The sequence below is a fragment of the Cebidichthys violaceus genome, unplaced genomic scaffold, assembly GCF_023349555.1.
Source record: "Cebidichthys violaceus isolate CVI_PGR_0920_01 unplaced genomic scaffold, fCebVio1.0.p SCAF_11, whole genome shotgun sequence".
Taxonomy (NCBI): Eukaryota; Metazoa; Chordata; class Actinopteri; order Perciformes; family Stichaeidae; genus Cebidichthys; species Cebidichthys violaceus.
The window spans coordinates 12929692-12942084 of record NW_027176274.1 but is presented as its reverse complement, the minus strand read 5'-3'; the positions used below and the strand labels follow the sequence as shown (position 1 = coordinate 12942084).

Here is a 12393-nt window from a genome sequence, read left to right as displayed (position 1 = left end):
AGCTAACTTAAGCAGCAACGGTGAGAAAACCTATAAGCACTCCGCTAACCAGGACCAGTGAGGAAAGCTCGAGAACCATTGTCAAGATGTAGAAAGTGCTGATCCTGAACTAAATGTTACGTCAAGGTGGTTTGAAGCCATCTCTTGACTCAAGGAGTCTGTTAGAAATGAATTTGTCACTGTCAGCAGGTCTTCCCATACCAACGCAACAGTAGCCTGGTACCAGTTCACTGCCATGGCGGCACCTGGTTGGTAGGTAGGCATTAGGCAGAACGGCAGATCTGATTCATGCCAAGCCAACGCACCCTGGTTTCAGTCTGGCTGTTGCACCGGCACACCAGCTGCTCCCACAGACCCCAGCTGAACCTCATAGGCAGCCAGAGAGCAGAGATTAACACATTGACCCGCAGAGGCTGCTGCTAGGAATGACACAGATACACCCGGACAGCTGGGTAAATGACTGGCAAATGACTGGCATAGCCGAAAAGAAAGACGGTGAGGTTGGATAAAGAAAGTCTATGTGCTTAAGAGTAAAGTGTGAGGACCTGTTGAATCTTATGAGTTCATTGACCATTTCATCTTACTCCAGCGCGTCTTTACTGGAAGACAAGCAGTCTGCAGTCCTGCTTAGAGCCGAGGCCCGAGAGGAGATAGGAATTACTGCGTACCTGAGGACAGCTCTCAAGACTCCTTTTGCACTGTTAACATTTACAGGATGAGTAAATGCATTTTGACTGTTGTTATCTTCAATGTCATCTTTTTATAAAAGACAAAATCATTCAAGCACACAGAGAATAAGCGAGCTCCCATTTGTTTGAAACAAATAGCTGAATGGTTGAAACAATGCCCAGTACTCATTGTCACCGGGCTAATATTTTAACATGCTAATATTGGTTTTGATGCATTACTTTGTGTAACAAATCTGAAAATACACAGAAAACCATAAACCAGCCAGGTCCAAATAGTGGCTCTCTACAGTGGACATTATCATCTCAGCTAAGGTATTTTTGTCCTTGAGAGCAGTTAGTATCAGGATAAAAGCTTCACTGTGTTCTCCTCAGTCGAGTGGACAGCGTCCAGCAGAACAAAGTGTGTGACCTGCAGTCAGAAGCTCTGTGTGTGTGTGTGTGTGTGTGTGTGTGTGTGTGTGTGTGTGTGTGTGTGTGTGTGTGTGTGTGTGTGTGTGTGTGTGTGTACTGCAAACACATCCACACACACTACTACCATTTCACTTAACCATACGCCCTCATTCGCGCACCCACCTTCTTTGTCGTCACGGCGAACGATGGCATCCTGTATGACGTCGGCGAGGCTGAAGCGGACGCGGTGTTTCTTGCGGTGGGTGGGCGGTGCTCGAACTTTGATTCCACCTTGCTGGCGCTGAAGGCTCTTTTCCCTCTCGTAGTACGCCCTTATTTGGTCACAGCGCATCCTTCTGACCAGCCGCTGGCGCTGGCCAATGGGGAGAGACTCCAGCAGACACTGGTCTATCTCCATGTTCTGACGGAAGACATTACATAGCTGGAAACAACCTAAAGAGCAAAAGAGAAATCAGTGAAAACACTGCAGCCCAGAGCATTTACTCACTTTACACTTTGATACTGAGTGAGTGAGACAGCACCAAAGTGATAAAACATACTGACGCTGTCACTTTCATCTCCAGGCACAGCTGCGTTTAACTGTTTTGGGTGCATGCACGTATGCTTGCATGTCTGTCTGCAGTTGTGTGTGGGCAGGCATTTAGTATATTTACTGTAAAGGATAGAGGCTGTCTGTTCAGCCTCAGGGTGAGTTGAGAGAAGCATCACAGCATTTTGTGTGTCGTCTCTCCTGTCGCAGTGATTCTCCTGACTCCGCATAATGTCTCTGCCTCTCGGTGAAACTTAGCCAAACAGATCTCATCCCAGGCAGCTGCTAAACCTATTATGGTCTGCTTGGATGACTGGGACGCACAGCGCTTGAGCAGTAGGTGGGCTCAGAAAGAGTTTCACTGAGGCTGCATATCACTTACTTTGTTTTTTATTTTCCTTTTCGTAGGTACTGCAGCTGCCCGTATGTAGCTAATATTTCTCATAACATTGAGAATTGAACTCTGACCCTCTTGCTTACATATCTGATAAATGTGATATCTGTAAATGAGAAGATTGTGGATCACAATAGCCAGAAAAGCATGCTGGCTTGCATTTTTGCAAAATTCCATAGGACATCCTATATTGTATAGAATAATATATTATATATGTATCAGTTGGACATCTTGGTGTTTTTTGACAAACTGCCTTTGACATACTAAATTGGGACATACTAAATATTGTGTAATAGAGTAAAAATCGAGAGACAAGCATACAAAAGAAAAACATATTACATAAGGTAGGTTTTAAGTAAAAGTATGTGCATCAATCTGGCATTTAAAGCGCTGATGATTTGACAAAATCAGGTCACAGCCACCCCGGAGGACAAGCAAAATATGAGGAGGAGGATGTCTTTGCAGAAATATTGTGTTTTTCTCTCTGACTCACCAACTCATCCCTCTTTGGCCCATGCTGTCTCTATATCTCATTTCCTTCTTTAATCAAGCTCAACTTTGTTTCTCTGTGTCTTTTGGGCCCATTGTATTTTAAGTGTCCCCCTTGGAGTATCTTTGTCTCTCCATTGACCACCAGAGGTTCTCTGTACCTCTATTTCGTATCTGTAGGGTGACGGAGCACACATCAGTCTGCTCGTCAAGTGGAAAGTACTGTTAGTGGGACACCTTTGAAGAACTACATGTTGTCTGTCTGTCGTTGGAGGACTGTGGCTACATTGTGTCTACTTTACACAATAAACTGCCGTTTCTTCTCTTAAGGGGCTGAGGTGTGTTTGGACTAGATCTCTATCGGGCAGAGACAAAGCCGTCCAGGCAGACAACAAATGGAGGCACAGCCTGCCCCCTCCACTCTGGTTTGCCACACATACGCACACACAAATACACACACTTCCCGCACAATACACCAGTGCCATCTGCTCTGGTTAGACTTGCAAAAAAGGTTCTTTTGTGTTCAGGTTCCAGACAAGTGGGGGGTCATTAATGTACTGTTTGTGCCAGGTGTCTGCTTCAACTGTATTTCATTTTGGTGACTTGCCTTGCACATTGAGCAGACACACACAAACAAACACAAAAATACACTCAACCTACTGCCTTTTCCGATATCATACCACTCCATCTCTCCACAGTCCAGCTTGCTCAGTCATTGCCTCCTTTTCTCTCCCTCTGCTCACCCTTCCTACTTTGATAGGAGACTTGCAGCGGTAGCTGTGGTGTGTGTTCAGTCTGCGTCCACAATGCACACCTATAAAATTGGGTGCACTGATATATGTTGCCCTGCTCTATTGTATGCTGACAAATAGCTCATTGTGGCGCTACAGTACAGAGGATGGAGAGCAGGGCTCCTGGAGGTTTAGGCTATATTTACGTGCACTCGTATGCATAAACCACACTAGCTCTGTCTGCTTTACACCACACAATGTAGATGTGGTGAACTGTATGTCTCCATCACTGCCTTGACTTTGTGACTGTCATCTCTTGCTTGGCCATCTCCTTCACACTCTTTGTCAACCTCATACATCATCTACTGTACAGGCATTCAAGGCTACAGTCACATCAAAGCCCCATAAACTCTCTGCACAAAACGTGGCACATAGATACAGACAAGACTCACTCACAAGGCATATACAGTGTGTAGTGGAGGGAAAGCCATTAAATTACAAAAATATATTTTCAAGAACAACTTAACACCCTAGCGTAAAACAACATTTTGTTAGTAAATTAACTTAATGATACAAATGCACTTATCTTAATAAATAATTATCTATGCACAGTGTGCTGACTTTAACGGCACAGCAGTTCACACGTGGCACTAAATGTTGTGATGAAAAACTCTGTTCCTCATGCAGTGTGTTGCTACGCAATGTGACTGAATTTGTTGTTACAATACATCATTCCTAGGAGGGAGCATTTCGATGTCTTCCGTTTTTAGATGAACACATCAAATATGGCCAGTACTGACAGCAAAGATCAATAATAATTTGCCCTCAGTCAACGAATACTTGAATTTCCATTTTTCAAATGAAAACCGTATCTAATATCCCATCAACCGAAAAGACAGATCATTCCTACTTAATTTCAACATTTGGAAAACAAACTATGCTATGATGAATGGCTCTGAACAGACTGATGAAATGTGAATGAGAGAGGGAAAGGACAGAAGAGCCACAGTAAGTCTAATGTGAAACAGGGCTGAATAAACCTGAGAGAGAGAGAGAGAGAGAGAGAGAGAGAGAGAGAGAGAGAGAGAGAGAGAGAGAGAGATAAAAAGCAGAAGCTTTCTTCTCCTGCCATCCCATCACCGGGCCATCAGTTATTGATTCAATGTGGAACATCCCATGCAGGCTCCGGCTAATAACACAGACAGCACTGCAGGAGCTTGTAAATCAGAAAACAGCACACACACATGTGGGCAAACACAAACACACACACACACACACACACACACACACACACACACACACACACACACACACGCACTTCAAACTGCAGACACCATACATGTGCAGGATATAGATATATGTATGTAGAGATTTGGGGGCGAGACAGGTAGGGTTCTCAGAGTCAAAAAGGGACTTTATGGCAGCATGCATCACCTCTATGATAGATTTCACTGTTTTCTCCTCTTTCTCTGTCATCACCTGTCAAATATCAGCATCACTCTCCCTCATTCCTCTCTGAGTCTGCTCATCATTCTTCGTGCCACCCGGACACATTCTTCATATTTCATCCTCACCTCCTTTCCATTTCCCAATCCTGCCATTGCCTCCCCTCTCTGCAACACTCCTCTAAATCACCCTCAGTTTCTTCTCCATCTGTCCTTGTCTCTCTGCAATGACTCTCTCTCTCTCTGACTGTCACTGTGTTATGAATATGCCAGACGCTCATGGGATCTGCATCTGTGGGACTCTATTTCATCGTTCTTTCCCTCTGCCGGTACCTGCCGCATTCACCGGTCAACTTCACACATCTGCAGCGGCTCTCTGCAGCAACCTCGCGCACACACACACACACACACACACACACACACACACACACACACACACACACACACACACACACACACACACACACACACACAAAGTTTAGATTGTGCTGCTGCGACGGCAGCTGGCGATCAGAATTCTTGAGCACCTAAACTCACAGTATAGTCATGACACTGCATATATAATGAGTGCTGACACAACAGGCACACACCGATGGCCGAGGCACACACACACAAGTACACTTGAACACACGCGCACGCACGCGCGCACACACACACACACACACACACACACACACACACACACACACACACACACACACACACACACACACACACACACACACCGACAGGCACAGAAAGAGATGGTGAATGGCTACTTACAGCATTTGATGAAATGGTAGTGAGACATTTTCTGAATAAGTCAGACAGTCCGCCAGTCAGGTAGAAATGCTGGCAGGCAGGCAGAAAGGTAGGCGGGAAGTCAGTAAGTCAAGCAGGCAGACAGACAGTAGGCAGCTACAGGTTCCAGCAGAAAACTAATGCAGAGCTCGTAACCCGGCAGGATGCATTATTAATCTGGCTCCTTGCATGCTATCCAAACTCCGCTTCCCTGTCTGCATTATTCACCAGCAGCAAAGGCAGCAGAGGCAGCAGCAGCTCCGGTTGCAGCCCATGCAGCATCTACATGCGCTCAGACCCAGACTCACACGCACGCACGCACGCACACACACACTCACACACACACACTCACACAGACATTCACTCCCTCGATCAACCCGTCGGCAAGGGGAGCTGCGGTGTTTCTAGCTCTCCTCGCCCACAGCCAGATAACCACCGCACAGCGTCTTCCCAGCCATGGACCAACGCACGTGCTTCACTCGCGTCACTGACTGACAGCCGGCTCAGCCCGCCTCCCGCTCAACACACCCCCAATGACGCAATGCTCTTCACCTCCTTACACACCCCCGTTCCAGTCTCCTTCTATCTCTCACACACAGACACACACGCAGTGACTCATAAGGATGCACACCTCTTTGGAGTACCCTCTACCATCTCAGCCGAAAGGCAAGAAAAAGGAGGGGGTGGGATTAATTGTGTCTTCCTATACTAGATTTAAGAGAGAGGGATTAAGAGAGAGAGCAACGGAGGTCATTGGAGAAAACAGAAGGATAGAGATAAGATGGGAAATTGAGGGAATGCAGATACAGCAGGGGGAGCAAGAGAAAGAAAAATAAGCAAAAGACGGGGAGAGAGAGGGAGTGTTAAATTGATAGAAGAGAGAGAGAGAGAGAGAGAGAGAGAGAGAGAGAGAGAGAGAGAGAGAGAGAGAGAGAGAGAGAGAGAGAGAGAGAGAGAGAGAGAGAGAGAGAGAGAATTAGAAGCTGCTGCAGTGCGGCTTTTGGTGCGGTGACAGGTTAAGTGCTCATCAATGGCCTTAAATTGGCTACAAATTAACTACAGATAAGTACAGTTTACTAGAATGGTAGGGGCTGAGAGCAGTACATTGACACACACTCTCCATCATGCGTTTATCATGCTCCGACACACACATACACACACGCACTGACGCACCATACATTATGTGCTCGCAGCGTCAGTAGGGCAATCTTTTCGACTTTGTGCTTTAAGGCTGATTTGCATTTATGAATACCAAAGCTTTGCATCGGAAAGAGGATTTGCACGAGGAGGGTGAGAAGGTGAGGAGGAACGATAGAGGAGAAGAGAGGGGGGAAAAAAGCGGGAGAGAGAGAACTGCGGACAAAAGAGAAAAAGATAAAGTGAGATAGCAAGAAAGACTGCACACACCCACACACAATGTAGATGAGCGAAAAACAGCTTAATGAAGTGTGCAGTGTGTGACTAAAGCAAGATTGTGACACACATTTTAAAAATCTGTGTCACGGTGCTCTCTGCAGGTTATATAGCATGCTGCACATTCTGAGGGGGGGTTTGAGCGTTTATCTCCCATTGCTGTCAAACACGGGCATGTGGAGACGGGATGAAAGGATGTGAGAAGCAGGTGAGGTTTGTGAAGGTACTGAACGGAGACGGAGCGGCAGGAAAAAAAAAAAGAAGAGGAAGGCTGGGGTGTGTGTGTGTGTGTGTGTGTGTGTGTGTGTGTGTGTGTGTGTGTGTGTGTGTGTGTGTGTGTGTGTGTGTGTGTGTGTGTGTGTGTGTGTGTCAGACTGAAAGCTCGAGTAATTTCTGTCAAAGGAAATCAGGTCACCGAAGCAACTCGCTGCATCTTCAGAAAAACACTGCCGGAGCAACTTCTCCAACATCTACCTGAGTGAAGTGAGATGCCAGCTTTATGTGTGTGTGCATACAGAGCCTGAATGCTTGTAAAAACTGCCCCATACAGACTACTAAATAAGTAATTGCTAAACACCACTCGCAGTTTGCACACACACACACACACACACACACACACACACACACACACACACACACACACACACACACACACACACACCGAGGATAACTGACCACCCCGTTGACACTTTACCCGTGACATGCAGACCTCACAGCAGCGGATCAGACACGAGAATGTCGTGCTTTTTCATCCGAATGTCGCAAAGCATTCATGGCTGATGCAGATTCTGTGCCTGCAGCTACAGACATGTAACATGCTGCATCAGAGGAGCGACGACATGCTGGAACCTTGGGACAGAAGGTAACACAAGGTCTCAATATGAGACACACCGCTAGAGGGAAAGTCATCTCGGGTCGGGAACAGCGACAGGATAATGGGTTTTAGTCGCGTCCTAACATTTTCTACCTCTCTACAACTACATTTAGGTCAAGCACTTAAACAGCGAGGTACACAGAGAGCGCATGTACACGGAAGAAAATAGAGAGAAATAACAGAGGGAAGGGGTTCATTATAGAGGCCATTTAGAATAAATTTATTCCATTATCTAAACATGTGCAACAATATCTGTGCATGTTTCTTTAGTATCAGATGTAATGCTGTGATTGGTAGCTGGTAGATTGTGCCACAAACATCTTTATAACAGCTTTTGTCCCACAGGAGATGACAAGTTTCCTTCTGTTTAACACATTCTGCCATCAACACCCTCAGGTGTCAGTCAACACTACAACTGTGTTACCACTATGATTCCTTTGGTTACCGCCTTAGTGTGTGTGTGTGTGTGTGTGTGTGTGTGTGTGTGTGTGTGTGTGTGTGTGTGTGTGTGTGTGTGTGTGTGTGTGTGTGTGTGCTAGCATAAGAGCACTGATGCTGATAATGCGGGAGGCTTGATGCAGGCAATTTTCCCAATTATGGCAAAGCCAAAAGGCACTTGGAAAGTTTGCGGTGTGATGCATTATATATGAAAAAAGATCTCTTTGGATTAATTATTCATCGAATGTGATATATTTACACAAATAAATATTTATTTATTGTACCAGACAAATTATTGGCTGGAAATAGTGCATCTGCATCCACATACATAAACCTTTATGAGCAAGTAAGCATACTGCAGAAACAGTCTTGTAGTTCATTGGGACTTCAAGAATCTTATGATTGCAATATTTTGTTAATGAGGGACTGTCTCTCACTCACACACACACACACACACACACACACACACACACACACACACACACACACACACACACACACACACACACACACACACACACACACACACACACACACCAGTCTACCTGCTGGTATGACATATTAACCATTCACACTATCCCTATAATTCCTAAATGAAACATTTACTTTCTCTCCCTGTGCGTAATTGTTTTCTTTCTGAAAGTCTGTGATAACATGGAATTGAGCAATTGTGTTTCATTGAATCACACTTTTAATGTCCTCCACAAAAATGTGGAGGATGCAAACCATAAACACTCCTCAAATTAATCTAAAAGATAAAAACAATGAAAGAAAACAAATGAAAACTTGTAAAGAACATAATGTCATGGCTCTCTTGAGTTTCCAGTTATTTCTACAACTCTGATTTTTCTCTGATAGAGTGATTGGAACAGATACTTCTTTGTCACAAAAAACATTCATGAAGTTTGTTTCTTTCATGACTTTATTATGGGTTAACAGAAAAAGTGATCAAATCTGCTGGGTCAAAAATATACATACAGCAGTGCTAATATTTGGTTACATGTCCCTTGGCCATTTTCACTTCAATTAGGCGCTTTTGGTAGCCATCCACAAGCTTCTGGCAAGCTTCTCGTTGAATCTTTGACCACTCCTCTTGACAGAATTGGTGCAGTTCAGTTAAATTTGATGGCTTTCTGACATGGACTTGTTTCTTCAGCATTGTCCACATGTTCTCAATGGGATTTAAGTCAGGACTTTGGGAAGGCCATTCTAAAACCCTAATTCTAGACTGATTTAGCCATTCCATTACCACTTTTGATGTGTGTTTGGGGTCATTGTCCTGTTGGAACACCCAACTGCGCCCAAGACCCAACCTTCGGGCTGATGATTTTAGGTTATCCTGAAGAATTTGAAGGTAATCCTCCTTCTTCATTATCCCATTTACTCTCTGTAAAGCACCAGTTCCATTGGCAGCAAAACAGCCCCACAGCATAATACTACCACCACCGTGCTTGACGGTAGGCATGGTGTTCTTGGGGTTAAAGGCCTCACCTTTTCTCCTCCAAACATATTGCTGGGCATTGTGGCCAAACAGCTCGATTTTTGTTTCGTCTGACCACAGAACTTTCCTCCAGAAGGTCTTATCTTTGTCCATGTGATCAGCAGCAAACTTCAGTCGAGCCTTAAGGTGCCGCTTTTGGAGCGAGGGCTTCCTTCTTGCACGGCAGCCTCTCAGTCCATGGAGATGCAAAACACGCTTGACTGTGGACACTGACACCTGTGTTCCAGCAGCTTCTAATTCTTGGCAGATCTGCTTTTTGGTGGTTCTCGGTTGACTCTTCACCCTCCTGACCAATTTTCTCTCAGCAGCAGGTGATAGCTTGCGTTTTCTTCCTGATCGTGCTAGTGACAAAACAGTGCCATGCACTTTATACTTACAAACAATTGTTTGCACTGTTGCTCTTGGGACCTGCAGCTGCTTTGAAATGGCTCCAAGTGACTTTCCTGACTTGTTCAAGTCAATGATTCACTTTTTCAGATCCATGCTGAGCTCCTTTGACTTTCCCATTGTAGCGTTTGTGGGCGTTTGTATCCAATGAGCCCTATTTAAATGGCCTCAGAGAAGTCACCAGCTGTAGACACTCATAATCACTCACAAGAAGTTAAGAGGCCATGCTATGAAGCTCATTTCATTGACACAACTTTCTAAGTCACCAAAATTGCTAATTCATGTTGCTGTATGTATATTTTTGACCCAGCAGATTTTGTCACTTTTTCTGTTAACCCATAATAAAGTCATGAAAGAACCAAACTTCATGAATGTTTTTTGTGACAAAGAAGTATCTGTTCCAATCACTCTATCAGAGAAAAATCAGAGTTGTAGAAATAACTGGAAACTCAAGAGAGCCATGACATTATGTTCTTTACAAGTGTATGTAAACTTTTGACCACAACTGTACATATCCTGTATATATGTGTTTCTTTGTTTTCTATGAACAATCACAGTAATGATGTTAACAAATAAACCAGACAATGCACAGGAGATTTATGCAGTGCTATTAAGGCCATCTCCATCGCCTCCTTGTCTCTACCTTAACCCCTCTCCTCTGTACCCGCAAGGTCCAAGTAATTAGATTGTCCTGCGGCTACCTCCAGCAGCATTAACACCTAATTTGTTGATTTTAAGGGAACCTTATATTGTTTAATGTCATCCCCCACATGGCTCTCCTTTAAATACAGAGCGAATTTTATAATATGCTGTATAAAATCGTCTGCAGTACACAGTGCTGCGGTGGTAAAGCTGTGGTGACAGCTTGTGTTTTTGTCACTACATTGGGTTTTATTACATTGCCAATAACACGGTTGTTGTTTGTGTTAATTATGCTACTGACGAAACACTCTGAAATGGCCCATTGTTTATTTCTTTGTGTGAGATTTTATATTTTTTTGGGATTTAACTAACTGGAAATTGAACTGTAAAACATATTATCAGGCAGTGCACTGAATCATTACATCCCCGTAAGGTATGGTATCAAACTGATCGTTGAGAGTCGTCTCAGGCCAAATTGTATTTCACACCTGAGCTGAGTATTTTCAGACTTAAAAGACTCAAGGTATTATTACTATGGCTTCTCTCTTCTGTACACTTATTGTACACTTAACATATGTTAAAATATGTAAGTAGTAAATGTAACATATCCCTCATCCCTGCTCGGATGTTTAATCACATGAATCAAAAATGAATTACTAGAAAAGAAAAGAACTACAAATGCAGTTTTCTATTAGTGCCCACTGAGACCTCTGTGTGAAATCTATTAATAATCTGCGTATCACCCTTTACAATGGATTATATTGTAATCCAACCATTTATTCATCCGAAACAGCAGCTCAATCCAGGTTTAAACGGAAAAGCAGGGATCACTACTTAATATTCATAATACAAGTTAATAGCCTAGCAGCTATATTGGTCAAGTCCAGGGTGGATCGTTGCCTGCGAGGGGGAGATTTAAATGCTTCTCTGCATGATGCTGCAGAGCACTGTGAAACTGCACAGAATCAAATAGAGGTTTATGGACCTTGCTCAGGTCCATATGGATGTTAATTAAAGCGGCATTACGCAGTTTATGACCATTCGGGTGCAGACAATCTCACAAACAACTTACTGTATAGCCTTGACACAATATTAGTCTATGCAGTTCTTATGGATAACAACTGCCTACTGATGAATCCAGATAAAAGATAAAGCAACATTCACCTTACTGGAGTCTTTCCTCTCCAGCTACGGCTCAGCCCGTCACAGTGTTGAGTCACTACCACGAGCAGAACACATTTAAATGCATTAGTGGTAAAAACATGACGGACAAAAAGGGCTGACAGATGAAGGTAAGAATGACATCCATGTCAAAAAAAAAACAGCCCTCTGTACAAAAGAGATATTGTGCTTTTGCCGATGTGGCTCAAATGCAGACAGTTGTTAACAAGCCAAGTGTTGCTTTCAACAGCTTACGGGCATCGAGTGAACAGGCACGGCTGCAGAGTGACACAGTTCCTCCTCATAGATCTGATTTATGGGCCTGCCTGACACACGGCAGACGATGCTTGCTATATGTTTTAAATAGAAAGAACACGAACAATTTATACTTGTTAATCCTATTACTGCAAAGTGACACTAGGCTCAGTCTCAACGATATTTGCGCAGGCAGATATTGTCCAACAGTCACTAAGGGTTGGGAATTTAACTTCAAACCTTTTTTTGGCACC

At 44.0% G+C, this 12393-nt stretch overlaps 1 protein-coding gene across 4 annotated transcripts in view; it reads right to left on the bottom strand.

Annotated features, from left to right (window-relative positions):
• The window catches only part of myo16 (myosin XVI), a 97545-nt gene that overhangs the window by 72502 nt on the left and 12650 nt on the right, over positions 1-12393 (bottom strand). For 2 of the 4 annotated variants that reach the window (XR_011102211.1, XM_068704913.1), the window contains exons 1-2: positions 5451-5912; positions 1263-1532 (exon numbers count right to left, since the gene is read on the bottom strand). Coding sequence is in view for 3 of the 4 variants with exons in the window: in XM_068704913.1 (XP_068561014.1) it covers positions 1263-1532; positions 5451-5478 (298 nt within the window). In the remaining variant the exon portion in view is untranslated. Of the gene's footprint in view, positions 1-1262; positions 1533-5450; positions 5913-12393 lie in introns of those variants that run through there. The other 2 variants (XM_068704915.1, XM_068704914.1) reach the window with 1 other exon arrangement.